The 19,789-nt window shown below is 40.1% G+C and overlaps 1 protein-coding gene across 1 annotated transcript in view; it reads right to left on the minus strand.

The window, feature by feature from the left end:
- Positions 1-19,789, minus strand: part of LOC150088192 (adhesion G protein-coupled receptor G6-like) — a 127,177-nt gene that overhangs the window by 14,336 nt on the left and 93,052 nt on the right. Inside the window, exon 4 of the mRNA XM_090370065.1 lies at positions 4,769-4,838. Within this exon, the coding sequence (XP_090226191.1) occupies positions 4,769-4,838 (70 nt within the window). The remainder of the gene's footprint in view (positions 1-4,768; positions 4,839-19,789) is intronic.

Consider the following 19,789-nt stretch of genomic DNA (forward strand, 5'->3'; position numbering starts at 1 on the left):
CTCAACCTTTCCAGATCCTGTTGCAGCAGCATAGTGTCAGTAGTGTCCTTGACAACCCTGCCAACCTTCGTATCGTTTGCAAACTTAAGCTTGATATACCATCATCAATATCATTTATAAATACAGAAAACAATAATAGACCCAACACTGAACCCTGAGGGACTCCACTAATAACATTAGTCCACGATGAGCAGTGTCCATTGATTACCACTCTCTGTTTTCTCCCCCTCAACCACCCCTTTATCCATAGCAGCAATTTGTCTCCAATGCCACACTGCTCCAATTTGTGCAGCAGTCTTCAATGTGCAACAGTATCAAAAGCCTTTCTAAGATCCAAGTATATAATATCAAAGTTATTCCCTGCATCCAGTTCTTTTGTGACTGCATCATAGTATTCAATCAAATTGGTCAGGCAAGACATTCCCTTAACAAAACCATGCTGTGTCTGAGCTATAACTGAAGTCTTGTCTAGATGATCCAGCAGTGTTTCTTTAACCAGTGCCTCCATTAATTTTCCTGGAACAGAAGTTAAACTCACAGGTCAATAATTACTTGTGTCGCCCTTTGATCCTCCTTTGTGAATTGGGGTCATATTTACACATCTCCAGTCTGTGGGTACCTCCCCTCAGTCCAAGGAAGCTCTCATAATTATAGCTAAGGGTTTGCTTACTTCCTTTGCTGCCTCCTTTAATATAACTGGATAGATCCCATCCACCCCAGGTGCCTTTCTTGCATTTATCTTCAACAATTTCTCCTCCACTTTACTCTCAGTTATTACAAGATTCTCTAGCTTACTGCCAGAGTTGAATACACCTCTGGCATTTCCCTCCCTGAATAACTCCTCATGTGTGAATGTTGATGCAAAATATTCATTTAGTTTGTTAGCTACCTGAGCAGGATCATCAACAGTTGACCCATCGATATCAAGTTGACCAATCTGATTCATCCCCTTCCTTCTAGAGTTTACATAAGTAAAGAACTATTTGCTGTTTTTCTTTGCATCCTTTGCCAAAGATTTTTCGTAATCTGCCTTCGCCTGCCGAACCTCGTTTGTAACCTGGTTACAGATCAACTTGTATCTATCATAGGCTTCTGTGTCACGTGTTAATTTATATGTATCCCATACATTTTTCTTCTCTGCCATAAATCTCATTAGTTCATCTGACATCCATTTAGGCCTAAACCTTGAAGAATATTTCTTAGTTGGTATGTAAAGCCTAGTAGCTACCAAGATAAGTTCTTTGAATGCTTCCCATTTTGAATTTGCTGTTGGTAACATCATCAGTTCGTCCCACTGTATAGAATTTAAATACTGTCTCAGTCCATCGTAGTTGCCTTTACGAAAGCAATAACCCTTCCCTTTACCCCCTAATGGTAGTTACCTCTTTGAGTAAATCCCACTTCAGCACACTGTGATCACTGCCATCTAGTGGTTCATTTATCTGCAGATTCTTAATGCATGAAGAATCACTACTGATAATCAAATCAAGAGTATTACTCCCTCTAGTTGCCTCCTGAACATGCTGATGTAGAAAACAATCATCCAATAAATCCACAAAAGCCTTGCTAGTGTGTGAGTGATCAGCCCCCAAATTCCAGTCAGTATCTGGGAAATTAAAATCCCCCATTATAAGACTCTCTGATTTACTGGCCAACTCTATTTCCCTGTACAGTTTCTTATTATACTCATCAGAGTCATTAGGCCTATAGCACACTCCTACTCTCAATTTTGATCTTCCAATTCTTATGTCACACCAAACTGACTCGACACTGCACTGTCCAGCGATGTCGATTGGCTTCATTTCCTTGGATTTTGTGTTTCTTAACTAATAGCATAACCCCTCCTCCCTTCCTATCTTGTCTATCCTTTCTGTAGATGTACTCCCCAAATTCCAGTTCTGCATTCCTTATATCTGTGTGACACCATGTCTCTGAAATCCCAACAATATCTGCCTTTGATGTTTTGAGCAATACCTCAAATTCATCAAATTTATTTACTAAACTCCTAGCATTGGTGTACACGTAAGTATACATGCACCTGTTTCTATTTTTAGCTACCCTAACACAACCCATGTGTTTACTTGTACCGCAATGACTCCCAGCAGTCTCTGAAATATCTTGCATCTTGTTTTTCAGGCTTCTGCTCATTCCAATAGAAGCAGCGCAAGAATCTCTTTCACCTCTGCCAGTGGCTACTGTTAATCTATTAGTCTTTGTTTCCCCCAAAGCTAGCAGTTTTCTGACCCACCTAACACTCCCTCAATAGCATCAGCAAATATTCTTGCACCTTTCTATTTAAGTGTATCCCATCCCTGTAGAAGCAGTCTCTCCTGTTAACAAGTACAGTCCAGGCTGAAAAAAATTCTACCCCTTGAGCCTTGCACAATCTTTCCAGGGCCGAATTGATCGACAAGGCTCTCATCATATACTCCCTCCTATTGTGTCTGGGCAGAATTGCAGACACTTTCAATTTCAACCCTAAAATAGATCCCATCCACCTCAGATGCCTTTCTTATGTTTAACTTCAACAATTTCTCCTCCGATTTCCTCTCAGTTATTACAAAGTCATTTAGTCTATTAGAGTTTGATAAACTTCTGACTTCACTTCTCTACAGAATTCCTCACGTGTGAATGTAGATGCAAAATACTCATTCAGTTTATCAGCTACCTGAGCAGGATCATCAACAGTCGACCCATCAATATCAAGAGTTAGGCAAGTATGTCCAATGTGCAATCTAGCAAGTACGACTTCTTAATTCCTATTCCCTGTTAAGCTTGAATATCATTGCTTGTGATCATTTTTAATCCAGTACAGTTTATTGCTTTTGTTCTCCTGCCAAATGGAAAGCCATTTTTTTTTTTTACCACTATGTTGTGTGATGTGTTTGTAATCAGTGTAAGGCATCTGGATGTCTTGATGTTATGTAACTGGCATTCTTAGCAGCAAAGCCACTTGTTCATTTCCTGTGATACAGGAATGTCCAGGCATCCAACTGATGATTATATTTTGCAAGAATCTGAACTAACTTTATTTGAATTTGTTGCAGTAAGGGATGACTGGAAGAAGGAAGTTTACACTGAAGAGTGGAGACAACACTTAAGGAATTGGTATAGATGATGGTTTGAGGGTATAAAGACTGTTTTACATTCTCTACAGCCATCAGAATAGTATACAGTTCTGCAGTGTAAGTGCTGCACTCCAAAGAGAGCAACTGAGATACTGTAATGTTTGGTTGAAGTACAGCTGCACCAAATTTACTATCTGTCTGTCTTGGAACTGTCAATGAAAATTTGAGTGAAACTATAGAACTGAAAAGAGTGTGTCCACATGGATTTGCTTGATAATGAAATTTGGAAGTCCATACTTTCTCCATTGTTGGAAATGTTTATCAATGTGTGCCAATGGTATTTGCTACAGTGGTGTAGCCATTCTAAAATTTGGAATTATGTTATTCAAATTTAGTTTCCAACATATATTTAAGCTTTCTAACCTAATGCCATATGTATTCTGCAAAGGTTTATTTTGATACAAATTATGCCATTTTGGTGTGAACAGATATTGCCATATAAGATGATGTGAGAAACTTTTAGCTGCACAGGTTAACAGCAGAGAATGCTGACTAAGGAATAGAGGTGGTTTGTGTGTGTCCATATAGAGGCTCTGAATTTGGAGAGCATTGTGATGCCAGGGTCAAGCCATTTTCTAGATGTAATTAACGACTGGTATATGTAATAACAGTGGGCTCTACCATCCTGAAGGCTTTACACTGTTCTTATCAGTCTTCCCTCCCCCAATGTGGTTTCCTCTGCAAGCTTGCCCCTCTCTCCCCCATCTTTCAAATTCCTCGTGGAAGTCTACCTATAGGCTTCACCTATCCTCCCAATTGAACTTTCACCCTATGCTCCTTTCTAATAACACTTCTTTTTTTTTTTTCTTTGAGCCCTACCTGGTAAGATGTCAATTGCAACTTGTGTGGGGGGGTAAATACTAAAATTAAATTACACTCATTCAAACTATACAAATGTATTCCATCAAACACTGACAGAGGACTACGGCATATTAAAATCTGCACATAGTAGCAGAAGGTTCTCTAATGGAAGAAGTGCAGCTATAAATCAGTTTATAAACTAGTAATATCCTTTCAGAAAGGTTGGGAGTGGGGAGGAAATGGAAGGCATAATGCAACCATGTCGACTGATACAAATTTCAGTCAAAGTTTCTGTGGAGAACTCAAAATCAGATATGTCAAATGTTTATGATTTTGTAATATTTAATTTTTTTTAACCCCACCATTTTAATTTCCCATCTTCTTGCTTCTTGATCTAACATATGAAGTACCAGAAAAAGGGCAGAATGGGCAGGACATTTTCCCTGCTTCACAATAACATCAGGGGCAAAATAATTTGCTAGGCACAAAAATATCTAGTTATGACTCTAAAAGTACAATATAATATTATATTTTAAACTGTTCACAATAAATTTCAAATCCATGTCTGGGACTAACCACATTTCTTTTAAAATAATTATATGATACAAAACAGATTAAAGCAGGGTTATATCGCATGAAAAATAATTTCTGCAAAAAACCTTAAGACACACTTTAACTGAGAATCTAGGGATAATGACTTTACCAAAACAAATTTTCCATAATAATCAATCAAACATTTTATCAGTTTAAATTGATTTCTTTCACACATTAGAAATATAGAGTTGCAGAGAACTACAGAATGGATCTTTAGAAATCACTGTAAAGAATCATGGACTTACTAGTGTTTTCCTCCATAGTATAGTTCATAGTTAATAGCAAGAACTGAGCATACAATAAGTGATGGACCACCTGTTGGGGAAAAATACCTGTATATATATATATATTTTATAATCACAATATAAACAATCACACACACATATATATATGTTAGTAGTTGTGAAAGTTGTATAGAATGGCTTTCTATAAAAAAAACCATTATTATTATCATTAATAATATCTTAAACTGTTGCTTCCTTTAAAAAAAAAAATATATATATATATATACAAATTTGTATATATATATGGATTACATATTAAGACAGTTTTAGAATACAATGGCATGATACTGGCATATTTAAGTATTTTTATACTTAAATTATTAATAATACTAAATAACTAAAATAATAAATATAGAAAATAATGGACCCAACATTGCACCCTGGGAACTCTGCTAATAACATTAGTCCAAGAAGAGCAGAGCACACTGATAATCACTTTCTTCCTTCTTCCACTCAACCATCCCTATCTATGGCAGTAATTTTCCCCATTGCTCCAATTTGTACAGCAGTCTTTTATGTGTGACAGTACCATTCAGTTTTTCTGAATTCTAAGAATATGACATGAAAATTATTATATGCACCCAGCTCCTTTGTTACTGTGTCACATATCCAAACATACTCAGACAAGACTGCCCCTTAACAAATACACTTTGTGAATAAGTATAACTGCATTCCTCTCCAGGTGGTCCTGCTTTACTTCTTTAACTAGTTTGTCCATTATATTCTCTGAAAAAGAGTCAAGCTAACAGTTCTGTAATTACTTATGTCACCCCTTTTATCCTCCTTAATGAAATAATAGGGATATATTTGCATACTCCAGTCCACAGGAACTCCCCCTCCACACAATCCAGAGATGATCTCATAATCATGGCCAGGTTTGCTTGCCTCTTTTATTATCTCCTTTAATATAATTGGATATATCCCATCCACTTCTGATGCCTTTTCTTATATTCATCTTCAACAATTTCTCTTCTACTTTCCTCTCAGTTATCACAAAATCATTCAATTCCCTGATAGATTTTGACAAACTATTGGCACCCACATCCCTAAAAATTTCTCATGTGTAAATGTAGATACAAAATACCTACTTAGCTTGTGCTGACAAGATGAATAGGTATCAGCAAGTAAACCACTCATATCTAGAGGACCAATGTGACTCATCCCCCTTCATTTAAGTGTTTCCATACGTAAAGAAGCCTTTGCTGCTTTTCCTTTCTTCAGACTTCCCATGATCTGCTTTATGTTGTCTAACATCTTTTGTGACCTGATTGCAGACTAGTTTATATTTATTTAATTTATCTAATTTATTCCTCATTTTAGGAAGAATGTAGATTTGCTTGAGCGTGTACAGAGAAGGGCAACAAGATTGGTGAGGGGAATGAAGGGATCCTCTTACCAAGAGAGGCTCAAGTTCTGCAAATTGCAGTGGCTGGAGACTAGGCACCTGTGCAGTGATCTGATTGAGGTGTATAAGGCCTTGAATGAGTTAAGCACGCTGAATTCTGATGGGATCCTTCCACTTGTTCAGATTATGAACCTAAGGGGACATAAATTCAAATTAAGAAAAGACAGATGTAGAATAGATGTGCGGAAATTTGCCTTTAGCCAGCAGGTGGTTAATTGCTGGAACAAACTTCCATCTGTCGTTGTGGAAGTTGATAGGTTGAATAAATTTAAGGAGGAACTGGACAGGCATTTGGAGGGAATGGTGTGATTTGTTTTTTTTTTGGCTGATGCTGCATACGCTCATACACTTGCTTTCTTGCATCACATGCCACTACTACTACTACTACTGTAGGCATCTGTAATCACCTGATAATGTATGCTTTCCATGAATTTCTCTTTTTTTGGCATGTCTCATCAGTTCATTTGGCCTCGAACAGTATCTCGTAGTTAGTATAAAAAGCCTAATAGCTTTTACAATTACATTCCTGAATGCTTCCCATTTAGAATTTGATATTGGTATCTTCATTAGTTGGTCTGACTGCATCGAATTTAAGAAGTGTCTGAGAACACTGTGGTCACCTATATGAAAGCAAAAGCCCTTTCCCTTGCCTTTCACAGTAGCTGCATCTTAAATATATCACACATGAATACACTGTGATCACTACCACCTAGTGGGTCTTTTTCTGCCGATAATCAGATCAAGAGTTCTGTTTTCTCCAGTTGTCTCTCTAACAAGTTGGGATAGAAAACAGTCATCTAATAAATGCACAAAGTCTTGTTACTGTATGAGTGACTAACCAAAAGTTCCAGTCATTATCTGGAAAGTTAAAGTCTCCCATTTTAAGATAATCTGATTTATTGGCCCATACTATGTGTCTGCAGTTTTTCGTTATAGTCATCGCAATTGCTAGGCCTATAACACACTCCTATTTTCATTTTAGTTTTCTCAGTGGACTTATGTCTTACCAAACTGATTCTACATTGCACTAGCCACTTGCATCATCTGGGTGCACTGTCTTAGATTCTATGTACTTGTTAAATTTGCACAGGTGCCCACATGGAGGAGTATGGATTGATTTAGATTTTATTGGCACATTAGCAGCTTTGACTATAATGCGCCTCATGGAGGAGGAGGAGAATTTATGTTGGTGAGTTATATCAGCCACCAGCAAGTGTAGCTGACTTCAGATGCAATGCAGCTCTGGCAGGAATTAGAATCTCATGTATTGAATGGAAAATTTTTACTTGACTGATGCAGATACTCTGCACAAGTTAACCACATAAATAAATTTAGAATATTTTTCATTTTTGTTCTTAAATTCTCTGCATCCTCTTCTTAGCCAGTCTTTTGGCCAAAATTTTACTCAGTAACAACACAGTTATATTTTTTTAACAAAGACAAAAGCTCAAGGGGTTATTTTGCATAGATCAACAATTTAAAAGCTAAGTATCCTCTTGGTGACTATGGTAATTTCTGCTTTATCCTCTTGTGCTATTAGCACAAGAGGATAAAGCAGAAATTCAAGATAAAATTATAAATATACAATTATAAATATATTAAATCAAAAATTATTATAATTTCAAAGATTTTATAAAACCTTAATAATCTCAGATTTTGCAAATATGCATTAAGACAGGTTTCAATAAATACCTTCATAAAAATAAAATGGAAAAATCCTCTCCAAATTATTTTTATCCATCGATTATTCACTAACATTTTCCATTGAAACACATAATGCATTTGCAAAGCCAAGAGTCCAGGAACAACTACTGACTGTGTGCTAGTCTATGCCCGCTTACCAGTGTTGCCAGAAGCTATGCTAGCTTACCGTTTGGCAACATTGCTGCTTACTCGAATCGTGATATAGGGCACAAATTCAAATGATCCATTAGACGTTGTGCAATCAAATTGTTAAAAACAATTTAATAATAGCAAATATAATAAAAATTACAATAGACATAGTTTCATGATATATATTGAAAACGACCGCGGGCAGGATTACGTACATTCACGGGCTGGAAGCTGCCCGCCCCCTGACTTAGTGTATGATCTCTCTGTCTATACTCTGCCAGTTGTGATGGAGGGTTTGTTTGAATTTTTCTAGGGGATCAGCAACTATGGATACAGTTGCTGATCCCCTGAAAAAAATGCATTTATTTTTAATGGAGAACATTTTAATGATGTCTGCACTGAAAAAACATATAAACCAACCAAATTACGAATTCATTTCACGGGCTCAATTTCCAATGATGTCCACCTACTATCTGCCAAGTTCCACTTGCTTTTTTTTTTGACAGAATCCCAATTGTCCATTGTGATATCACTACTCATCTCATTTTTCTTAACTATTCATTCTATGATTCCTTTTGCTTTAAAAGTGGTACTTGTGCATTTGTCTACCCTGATATTCCTTTTCAGAGATTTCCTAATTTGTAATGTCCTCTTTTTGATCTCTCCTGTTTTAAAATTTTGTTACCCTACTCTGTAAAATTCAACTGTTGCCTCTCCAAACTCTACTAACCTATCGACATTTTTTAATTTCTTTTTTCCTTTGAAACTCTACCTCCTCCAACCTAACATACAGTACTTAATGGTATAGTAATTTTATTATGTGATTGCAATGTCCATAACCTCGGCTGGTAGAAATGCTGAGGCTTTTGCTAATGACCTTATATAACTTGTTAATTTACATACTAGAATACCATACAGTGCTAACTGTACACACCTAAAATCTATCATCTTTTTCTCAGCATTAACCTTCCAAACCACACTTAAGGCTAGTAGCCTCAGAGAACAGCTTTGTGATGGCCTCTTCTCTGGTACTGGTTAGCAAGAAAAGAATGTAAAGTAGGATGATAAGCATGATTTTCATTCTCTCTCTTTCCTTGGTTGGACTACTATTTTAAATCTTCTGATTCTAATGTTTGCTCGGATCATACAGTAAAATTATTGTTGTAGAGATGAAAATTTATTTTCCTCGCACTTTAAACTCGTGTCCTTTACGTAAATTTTGGTTTTCCAATGTGCTAAGGCTGTTCCGGATAAGAACGTACAAGTGTCTGCAATTCTGTCCAGACACAATAGGAGAGGATATATGATGTGAGCCTTGTAAATCAATTTGGGCCTTGAAAGATTGCCAAGGTTTGTGGGGTAGAATCTTTAGAATGGTGTGTGCTTGCTAACAGGCCAGACTGCTTCTACACGGATGGGATATACTTAAAGAGAAAGGGTGCAAGAATATTGCTGATGCTATCAAAGCAGTGTTAGATACACCGATGAGCCAAAACATTATGACCACCAACCTAATATTAGCATTAGTAGAGGCATATGATGCAAGAAAGCAAGCTTATGCAGCATCAGCCAAAAAAAAAAAAAAAAAACCCCTCCCATTTCACCCCTCCATTTGTTCCAAATGCCTGTCTAGCTCAGCCTTAAATTTATTTAGACTATCAACTTCCACAACAAAAGATGGATGTCTGTTCCACCAATCAACAACCCACTGGCTAAAGGCAAATTTCTGCACATCTATTCTACAACTGTCTTTCCTCAATTTCAATCTCTGACCCTCAGGTTCTTAATCTGAGCAAGCATTAGCATTAGCATTAGTAGAGGCATTTGATGCAAGAAAGCAAGCTTATGCAGCATCAGCCAAAAAAAAAAAAAAAAAAACCCACTTCCACTTCACCCCTCTGTTCGTTCAAAATACCTGTCCAGCTGAGCCTTAAACTTATTTAGGCTATCAACCTCCACCACAAGGGATGGCAGTCTGTTCCACCAACCAACCACCCGCTGGCTAAAGGCAAATTTCCGCACGTCTATCCTACATCTGTCTTTCCTCAATTTGAATTTATGCCCTCTCAGGTGATTTTTCTGAGCTAGAGGAAGAATCCCATCAGCATTGAGCATGCTTAAACCATTCAAGGCTTTATACACCTCTATCAGATCACCTCGCTGGTGCCTAGTCTCCAGACACTGTAATTTGCAAAACTTAAGCCTTTCTTCGTAAGAGCACCCCTTTGTTCCATTCACTAATCTTGTTGCCCTTCTCTGTACTCGTTCCAGCAGCTCTACATCCTTCTTGAAATGAGGCCTCCAGACCTGTATACAGTACTCTAGGTGTGGCCTGACCATTGCCTTATACAATGGAATAATCACCTCCTTATCCCTGCTGGAAAAATTCCTGTATATCATTGACAATACTCCATGAGCTACTCTTGCAGCCCGTCTGCACTACTCAGAGAACTTCATATCTGCCTGCACAATCACCCCCAAGTCCCTTTCATTCTCTACCACTGTCAGTGTAGTACCACAGAGTTGATACGTTGCTCTGGGGTTGCTTTTTCCCATGTGTAGTACTTTACATTTGTCAATGTTAAACTTCATTTGCCACCTCTCAGCCCACCTGCTCAAACTTTCCAGATCCTGTTGCAGCAGCATAGTGTCAGTAGTGTCCTTGACAACCCTGCCAACCTTTGTATCATCTGCAAACTTGGACATTAAGCTTGATATACCATCATCAATATCATTTATAAATACAGAAAACAATAATGGACCCAACACTGAGCCCTGAGGGACTCCACTAATAACATTAGTCCACGATGAGCAGTGTCCATTGATTACCACTCTCTGTCTTCTCCCCCTCAACCACCCCTTTATCCATAGCAGCAATTTTTCTCCAATGTCACACTGCTCCAATTTGTGTAGCAGTCTTCCATGTGCAACAGTATCAAAAGCCTTTCTAAGATCCAAGTATATAATATCAAAGTTATTCCCTGCATCCAGTTCTTTTGTGACTGCATCATAGTATCCAATCAAGTTGGTCAGGCAAGACTTCCCCTTAACAAAACCATGCTGTGTCTGAGCTATAACTGAAGTCTTGTCTAAATGATCCTGCAGTGCTTCTTTAACCAGTGCCTCCATTAATTTTCCTGGAACAGAAGTTAAGCTCACAGGTCTATAATTACTTGTGTCAGCCTTTGATCCTCCTTTGTGAATTGGGGTCACATTTGCACATTTCCAGTCTATGGGTACCTCCCCTGAGTCCAAGGAAGCTCTCATAATTATGGCTAAGGGTTTGCTTACTTCCTTTGCTGCCTCCTTTAATATAACTGGATAGATCCCATCCACCCCGGGTGCCTTTCTTGTGTTTATCTTCAACAGTTTCTCCTCCACTTTACTCCCAGTTATTTCAAGATTCTGTAGCTTACTGCTAGAGTTGAATACACCTCTGGCATTCCCCTTGCTGAATAACTCCTCATGTGTGAATGTCGATGCAAAATATCCATTTAGTTTGTTAGCTACCTGAGCAGGATCATCAACAGTTGACCCATCAATATCAAGTGGACCAATCTGATTCATCCCCTTCCTTCTAGAGTTTACATAAGTAAAGAACTCTTTGCTGTTTTTCTTTGCATCCCTTGCCAAGGATTTCTCGTAATCTGACTTCGCCTGCCTAACCTCCTTTGTAACTTGGTTGCATATCAACTTGTATCTAACATAGGCTTCTGTGTCATGTGTTAATTTGTAAGTATCCCATGCATTTTTCTTCTCTGCCATATGCCTCATTAGTTCATCTGACATCCATTTTGGCCTAAACCTTGAACAATATTTCTTAGTTGGTATGTAAAGCCTAGTAGCTTCCAAGATAAGTTCTTTGAATGCTTCCCATTTTGAATTTGCTGTTGGTAACATCATCAGTTCGTCCCACTGTATAGAATTTAAATACTGTCTCAGTCCATCGTAGTCGCCTTTACGGAAGCAATAACCCTTCACTTTACCCCTAATGGTAGTTACCTCTTTCAGTAAATCCCACTTCAGCACATTGTGATCACTGCCACCTAGTGGTTCATTTATCTGCAGATTCTTAATGCATGAAGAATCACTGCTGATAATCAAATCAAGAGTATTACTCCGTCTAGTTGCCTCCCGAACATGCTGATGTAGAAAACAATCATCCAATAAATCCACAAAAGCCCTGCTAGTGTGTGAGTAACCAGCCCCCAACTTCCAGTCAATATCTGGGAAATTAAAATCTCCCATTATAAGACTCTCTGATTTACTGGCCCACTCTATTTCCCTGTACAGTTCCTTATTATACTCATCAGAGTCATTAGGCCTATAGCACACTCCTACTCTCAATTTTGATCTCCCAATGCTTATGTCACACCAAACTGACTCAACACTGCACTGTCCAGCGATGTCGACTGGCTTCACTTCCTTGGTTTTTATGTGTTTCTTAACTAATAGCATAACCCCTCCCCCCTTCCTATCCTGTCTATCCTTTCTGTAGACGTTGTACTCCCCAAATTGCATTTCTGCATCCCTTATATCTGTGTGACACCACGTCTCTGATATCCCAACAATATCTGCCTTTGATGTTTTGAGCAATACCTCAAATTCATCAAATTTATTTACTAAACTCCTAGCATTGGTGTACATGCAAGTATACCTGCACCTGTTTCTATTCTTAGCTACCCTAACACAACCCATGTGTTTACTTGTACCGCAATGGCTCCCAGCAGTCTCTGAAATACCATGCATCTTGTTTTTCAGGCTTCTGCTCATTCTAATAGAAGCAGTGCAAGAATCTCTTTCACCTCTGCCAGTGGCTACTGTCAATCTATTGGTCTTTGTCTCCCCCCAAGCTAGCAGTTTTCCGACCCACCTAACACTGCCTCGATAGCATCAGCAAATATTCTTGCACCCTTTCTATTTAAGTGTATTCCTATTTAAGCAAGAGGAAGAATCCCATCAGCATTCAGCTTGCTCAATCCATTCAAGGCCTTATATGAGATTACCTCGCAGGTGCCTACTCTCTCTAGGCACTGCAATTTGCAGAACTTAAGCCTTTCTTGGTAAGAGGACCCCTTTGTTCCCCTCATCAATCTTGTTGCCCTTCTTTGTACTCTTTCTAGCAACTCTACATCCTTCCTAAAATGAGGCCCCAGAACTGTACACAGTACTCTCTGCTTATACTCTGCCAGTTGTGATGGAGGGTTTGTTGGAATTTGTTTGAATACAAGGCAATGGTGTGGCCTGACCATTGCCTTGTATAAGGTGTAAGGTGTATTTAGTGTCAGAAGGCACCAGGGGTTTCACCCATCTCCGTGTTGCTTTCATTGTGGGTGTACCAGTTCACTGGGAAATGCCAGAGATTTAAAAGTGTGTGGGCTTTGTATCTGTGTGATGTCATGTACCGTTGTTCATCTGGTCGTTTAGCTGCTGGACCTCTGCTGAGGCCCAATGTTGCCCCACCTTCGCCCGTGGAGGCAGACCAGGAACCCAGTAGTTTTAGTTTCACTCTGGCAGGTCCTGCCACCTAATTTCCTGAGATTTCAGAGGCTAGGACCTAAAAAAAAAAAAAAAACGCGCGCACTCTTTTATATGCACGTACGTACAGACAGATCCATATATATGCGATACATATATCCATCATCGTCGGTTTGATGATCGTTAGGTGAGGGGGATAATGCTTGCATAATAAAGGCCAAAAGAATGGGCAAATGGGAATTTTGGCATAATTAAGTTTTTGTGTGTGGGACATTCGCTAGCATAAAGATAGAGTGGGTGGGAGACTGAAGGCTGGGGGGGGGGGTTAAGGCAGAAATATAGGGATGATAGAGTAGGCAACCCCAGAAGTCAGTGAGGCAGGCCCATGCCTCACCAGGAGAAAGTAGGGGGTGCCGGGGGGGGCGTCCCACCACCGTCGCAGGGGAGGGGGTGGAAAGGCACCAGGAAAGGGAGCCCGGTCAACAAGCGTCTGCAGGAAAACTATACAATGACCCTATTGGTGGTGTCCAATCTGGTGTCATGTCCGAGTTGTCATCCTTGGGATCTGGGTCCCATCCATGTTAGTCCTTTACCTTAGTGTGGTTTATTTCCTAAGCTTTCCAGTTCTCAGGAATGTGTCTTGTTTACATAGACCCAGCTGGTGGGGTGTCTAAGTTTGTAATTGTCATCTCCATTTGTCTTTCATGGGACATGGGTCCCTTCCATGTTAGTCTATTTTGGTATAGTTTGTTTCCTGAGTTTTCTAATTCTTGGGGGGGGGGGTCATTTCTGGTGTCCCAGTCCTAGCGAGCTGAAGAACAGATGTTCTTTGGTTATAATGGTAGTGGGTTGTGGCCATTTGGTTTCTCCTCCTCCTCGCGAACAGCGCCTGTGCATAATCCGAGAAGGCTTGATACTCCTCCTTCGTGTCTAGGAGGTGATGTTCTTGTCCCTGTGGTAAGTAGTGGATTCTGGTGAGAAAAACACCACGTAGTCTTCATTGAGCCTGCAGTCATACATTAGGTGCTGCCAGCTCTCCAGCCCCCCCCCCCCCCCCCCCGCAAGTGCAAGTTGGATCAAGTAGAGACAGTTTGGCATTAATCGCTCCGTGTCCAGTTAAGAGGTACGTTGCTTGTAGACCTGGGAAGAACCAGTTGGGTGAGGTTGGGTAGTTTTGTTCAATATTGGGTAGAAATTTCTTTGTGATCTCTCCCTTTTGAGAGTTGCACCACCTTTCCTGCCATGCCTGCTGCAGGTGAGTTTGTATCCTCTTCTTTTCCACATTTCTGTTGCTGGTTAGGTCAATAGTGAACCCCAGAAAAGTCTGTGGGACGCCTTTGTCTAGGTAGTACAGTAGGCCGTGTTGTATGATTTCTAAGTCCAGCGAGAGAGTGCCTGCGAGCACTTGCAGGGCGTGAGTGCTCACCATGTGGCAAGCGCGAGTGATGGTTAGGATGGATCTGTGAATTTGGTCCGTGATACGTCTGTTTACTGCTGTTGTAGTTTTTTGAAACCATGCGCCGGATGCGTAGATGACAATCGGAGTGAAGATAGCTTTGTAGAACAGTTTGAGGACTCGCTTTTTCAAGCTCCATTCTTTACGCATGACCCTGGCAACCAAGGCTGCGTAGTGTCTTATTTTTTTATGGAGATATTTCAGATGGTCCTGAAATTACAGGTTTTGGTCCAATATCAAGCCTAGGTATTTCAGTTGGTTGGAGAATTTGATTGTTTCCTGGCCAATTTTTATTTGCGGAGGCCGCCTAAGATCAAGGCGTCCCTTTAGTAGGATGCAGTTTGTTTTTGTGGGGGATATTTTGAGTTGATTTCGGTTTGCCCATTCTTGGAGAGCGGTCAGGGCCTGATTTGCAAGGACCTCTAATGCAGCTCTTGAGTTTGCCTGTATCGTCAAAATGAGGTCGTCCGCAAATGCCTGAGATTGTACTTCATGGAGATCGATGTTAAGAAAGGTGTCCAAGACATTGCCTTGTATAACGGGATAAGCACCTCCCTATCCCTGCTAGCAAAATTCCTATATATCATTGACAAGACTCCATGACCTGCCCTGGCAGCTCATCTGCACTGCTCAGCGAACTTCATTTTTGACTGCACAATTACGCCAAGGTCTTTTTCACTTTCAGTTTCCCTGAGTGTAGTACCACACAGCTGATAAGTTTGTCTTCGGTTATTGCTACCCATATGCAGTACTTTGCATTTGTCAATGTTAAACTTCAGTTGCCACTTCTCAGTCCATATGCTGAACTTATCTAGATCCAGTTGGAGTAGCATACTGTCTTTACTGTCGTTAACAACCCCGTCAACCTTTGTATCATCTGCAAACTTGGACATTAAACCTGATATAACTTCATCAATATCATTGATAAATATACAAAACAACAATAGGCCCAACACCGAACCCTGGGGAACTCCACTAATAACATTTGTCCACAAAGAGCAGTGTCCATTGATTACCACTCTCTGTCATTTCCCACTCAACCAGCCCTTTATCCATTGTAGCAATTTAGCTTTAATGCCATTCTTTTGCAATTTGTTCAGCAGTCTTCCATGAGCAACAGTATCAAAAGCTTTCCTGAAATCCAAGTATAGATATCAAAATTATTTTTGGCATTGTTCCTTTATTACCACATCATAGTATCCAATCAGACTGGTCAGACAACACCTCCCTTTAACAAATCCACGCTGTGTCTTAACTATTACTGCAGTCTTGTTTAGACGATCCTGCAATGCTTCTTTAACCAGTGACTCCATTATTTTTCCAGGAACACAAGTTAAACTTACATGTCTATAGTTACTTGTGTCACCTTTTGATCCCCCTTTGTGAATTGGGGATATATTTGCACACCTTCAGTCCATAGGGACCTCCCCTCAGTCCAAGGAAGCCCTCATAATTATGGCTAAGGGTTTGCTTACTTCCTTTGCTGGCTCCTTTAATATAACTGGATAAATCCCATGCACCCTTCCTTATGTTTAACTTCAACAATTTCTCCTCCACTTTACTTTCAGTTGTTACAAAATCACTTAGCTCCCTGTTACAGTTTGATGAACTTCTGGAATTACCCTCCTTGAATAACACATCATGTCTGAATGTAGATGCAAAATACTCATTCAGTTTATCAGCTACCTGAGCATTATCATCAATAGTCAAACCATCTATGGTAGGTGGTCCAATCTGATTCATCCCTTTCCTTCTAGAGTTCATCAACATGCAAAGAAAAACAGCAAAGAGTTCTTTACATAAGTAAAGAACTCTTTGCTGTTTTTCTTTGCATCCTTTGCCAAGGATTTCTCGTAATCTGCCTTCGCATGCCAAACCTGCTTTGTGACTTGATTACAGACTAGTTTATATCTGCCAAAGGCTTCTGTATCACCTGATACTTTCCATGCATCCCATACATTTTTATTCTCTGCCATGAGCCTCATTAGTTCATCCGACATCCATTTAGGCCTAAACCTTTCTTAGTTGGAATAAAAAGCCTAGTATCTCCAAAATGAAGTCCCTGAAGGCTTCCCATTTAGAATTCAACGTTGGTAACATAATCAGTTTATTCCACTGTACAGAATTTAAAAACTGTCTGAGACCCCTGTAGTTACCTTTATGAAAGCAAAAACCCTTCCGTTTAGTCTTGATGTTACATCTTTAAGTAATTCCCACATCAGTACACTGTGATCACTGTCACCCAGTGATTCCTTTATCTGCAAATTCTTAATGCACGAATAATCATTGCTGGTAATCAGATCATGAGTATTACTCCCTCTGGTTGCTTCTCGAACATGTTGCTGTAGAAAACAGTCATCCAATAAATCCACAAATGTCTTGCTAGTGTGCAAGTGACCAACCCACAAGTTCCAGTCAATACTGGAAAGTTAAAATCCCCCATTATAAAACATTCTGATTTACTGGCCCACTCTATTTTTCTGCACAATTGCTCATTATACTCATCAGATTCATCAGGCCTATAACACACATTTACTCTCATTTTTCCTTTCCCATTGCTTATGTCACACCAAACAGACTCAACATTGCATTGTCCACCAACATCAATTGGATGCACTTCCTTAGATTTTATGTTTCTTAACTAACAGAATGACCTTCCTGTCCTGCCTATCCTTTCTGTACACATTGTACTCACCAAATTCCATTTCTGCACTGCTTATGTCTGTGTGACACCACATCTCTGATATCCCAACAATATCTGCCTCTGATGTCTTGAGTAGCACTTCAAGCTCATCAAATTTATTAAATATACTTCTAGCATTGGTGTACATGCACTTGTTTATTCTCTTAGTTACCCTAACACAGCCTATGTATTCATTTATTCTACTATTTACTCCTAGCAGTCCTGGAAATCTCCATTGGCTTGCTTTCCAGGCTGCTGCTCATTCTAATAGAAGCAGTGCAAGAATCACCTTTGGCCACAGACAGAGGCCACCTAACAGTGGCCTCTGTTTGTGGCCACTGTTAACCTTTTAGTCTGTGTATCCCTCAAAGCTAGCAGTTTGACAACCCACCTAACACTGCCTCGATAGCATCAGCAAATATTCTTGCATTATATGATGTTGGTCCTCTACGTGTAGGCAAAACAGCTCATACCCAGAAAGGCATGGATGCTATAAGATTTCTAAATGTGTCTTGTGGTACCAACACGTAACCAGCAGATCCTTTAACTCGTGTAAGGTCCATGGTTGAGACGCCGCAGATCGGAGTTGCTGTTCCAACACAAACCACAGATGCTTGATGGGATTGATGTCTGTGGAATTTGGAGGCCATGGAAATACCTGGAAGTTTTCCCCTCATGTTCTGCAAACCTGTCTCGAATAATCCAGGAGGTGTGGTATGGCGCATTATCCTGCTGAAAGAAGGAACCGCCGGGGAGGGGGGGGAGACCATTGCCACGAAAGGGTGTACCTGGTCCAATGATGTTTAGGTAGGTTATAGATGTCAGAGTGCCCGGTACATGGATGACTGGACCCAGGGTATCCCAGCAGAAATCGCCTAAAACATGACACCTCCACCATTGGCTTGTTTTCATCCCACGTAAACGTTTTCATCCAGGTGGCATCACTTCCCCAGGTAAACGATGCACACGTACCTGGCTGTCCACAGCGTGCAAAGGAAGCATAATTCATCACACCAGACAACCTTCTTCCAATCACTCAAGGTCAGTTTCGATGCTTGCGTGCCCATTTTGGTGCTGTCGCCATTGTTAGCATGGGCACTTGGAGCAGCCTACGGCTATGCGGCCCCAATTTCAGCAGGGTTTGATGTACTGTGTTTTGTGACACAATATTCCCGTCACTAGCATTCAAATTACTGGCTAGTTGCGCCATAGTTGCCCTTCTGTTGCCACGTACCATCCAGGAGAGCCTTTGCTCACCTCGAGCATCAATGAGCCGTGGCCGTCCAACACCTCACTGGTGGTTCGTGGGTTCCCCCTCTTCGGACCACTTTTGGTAGGTGCTAATCACGGCTGACCATGAGCATCCTACCAGCTGTACCATTTTGGATATGCTCTGACTTGGTTGTCCATTACAATTTGGCCTTTGTCAAACTTGCTTAAGTCTGCTGCTCTTCCCATCTGAAGAACAAGAATAATGCTGATTAACGGAGCTCAGTATCAGGTGTTTTTTATACCATGTCCCAACCCTCACACACGCTGTAGTTCATCTGCAATTGCTTCTATTTGCATAATGACTCGCTAGTCACAATGTTTTGGCTCATTGGTGTAGGTCAGAAAACTACTAGCTTTTGGGGATACACAGACTACTAGATTACCCACAACCGGAGGTGAAAGTGATTCTTGCACTGATTCAATTGGAATGAGCAACAGCTTAGAAAGCAAGGTGTCAGGGATTTCAAGAACTGCTGGGTGTCATCACAGAACAAGTAAATACATGGGCTGTGTTAGGATGACTAAGAGTAAGAACAGGTGAATGTAAACTTGCATGTATGGCAATGCTAGGAGTTTAGTAAATAAATTTGACGAATTTGAAGTGCTGGTCAAGACATTAAAGGCAGATATTGTTGGGATATCAGAGAGTAGTGTCACACAGATATAAGGAATAAAGAATTTAAATTTGGGGAGTGCAATGTGTACAGAAGGGACACTGTATAGTGTAGTTTGACTAGCAGTCAAACTACACTAGTGGTTTTTTCCCCCAACTCTGAACTGTACAGAATGGACAAAGTGTTTTACAGAGCATTTATGTTTTTTTATGGTCTCCAGGGTTTCTTCCATTAGTCGTTA

Source organism: Mastigoproctus giganteus, chromosome 3, assembly GCF_048544385.1.
Source record: "Mastigoproctus giganteus isolate SK-2022 chromosome 3, ASM4854438v1, whole genome shotgun sequence".
Classification (NCBI taxonomy): Eukaryota; Metazoa; Arthropoda; class Arachnida; order Uropygi; family Thelyphonidae; genus Mastigoproctus; species Mastigoproctus giganteus.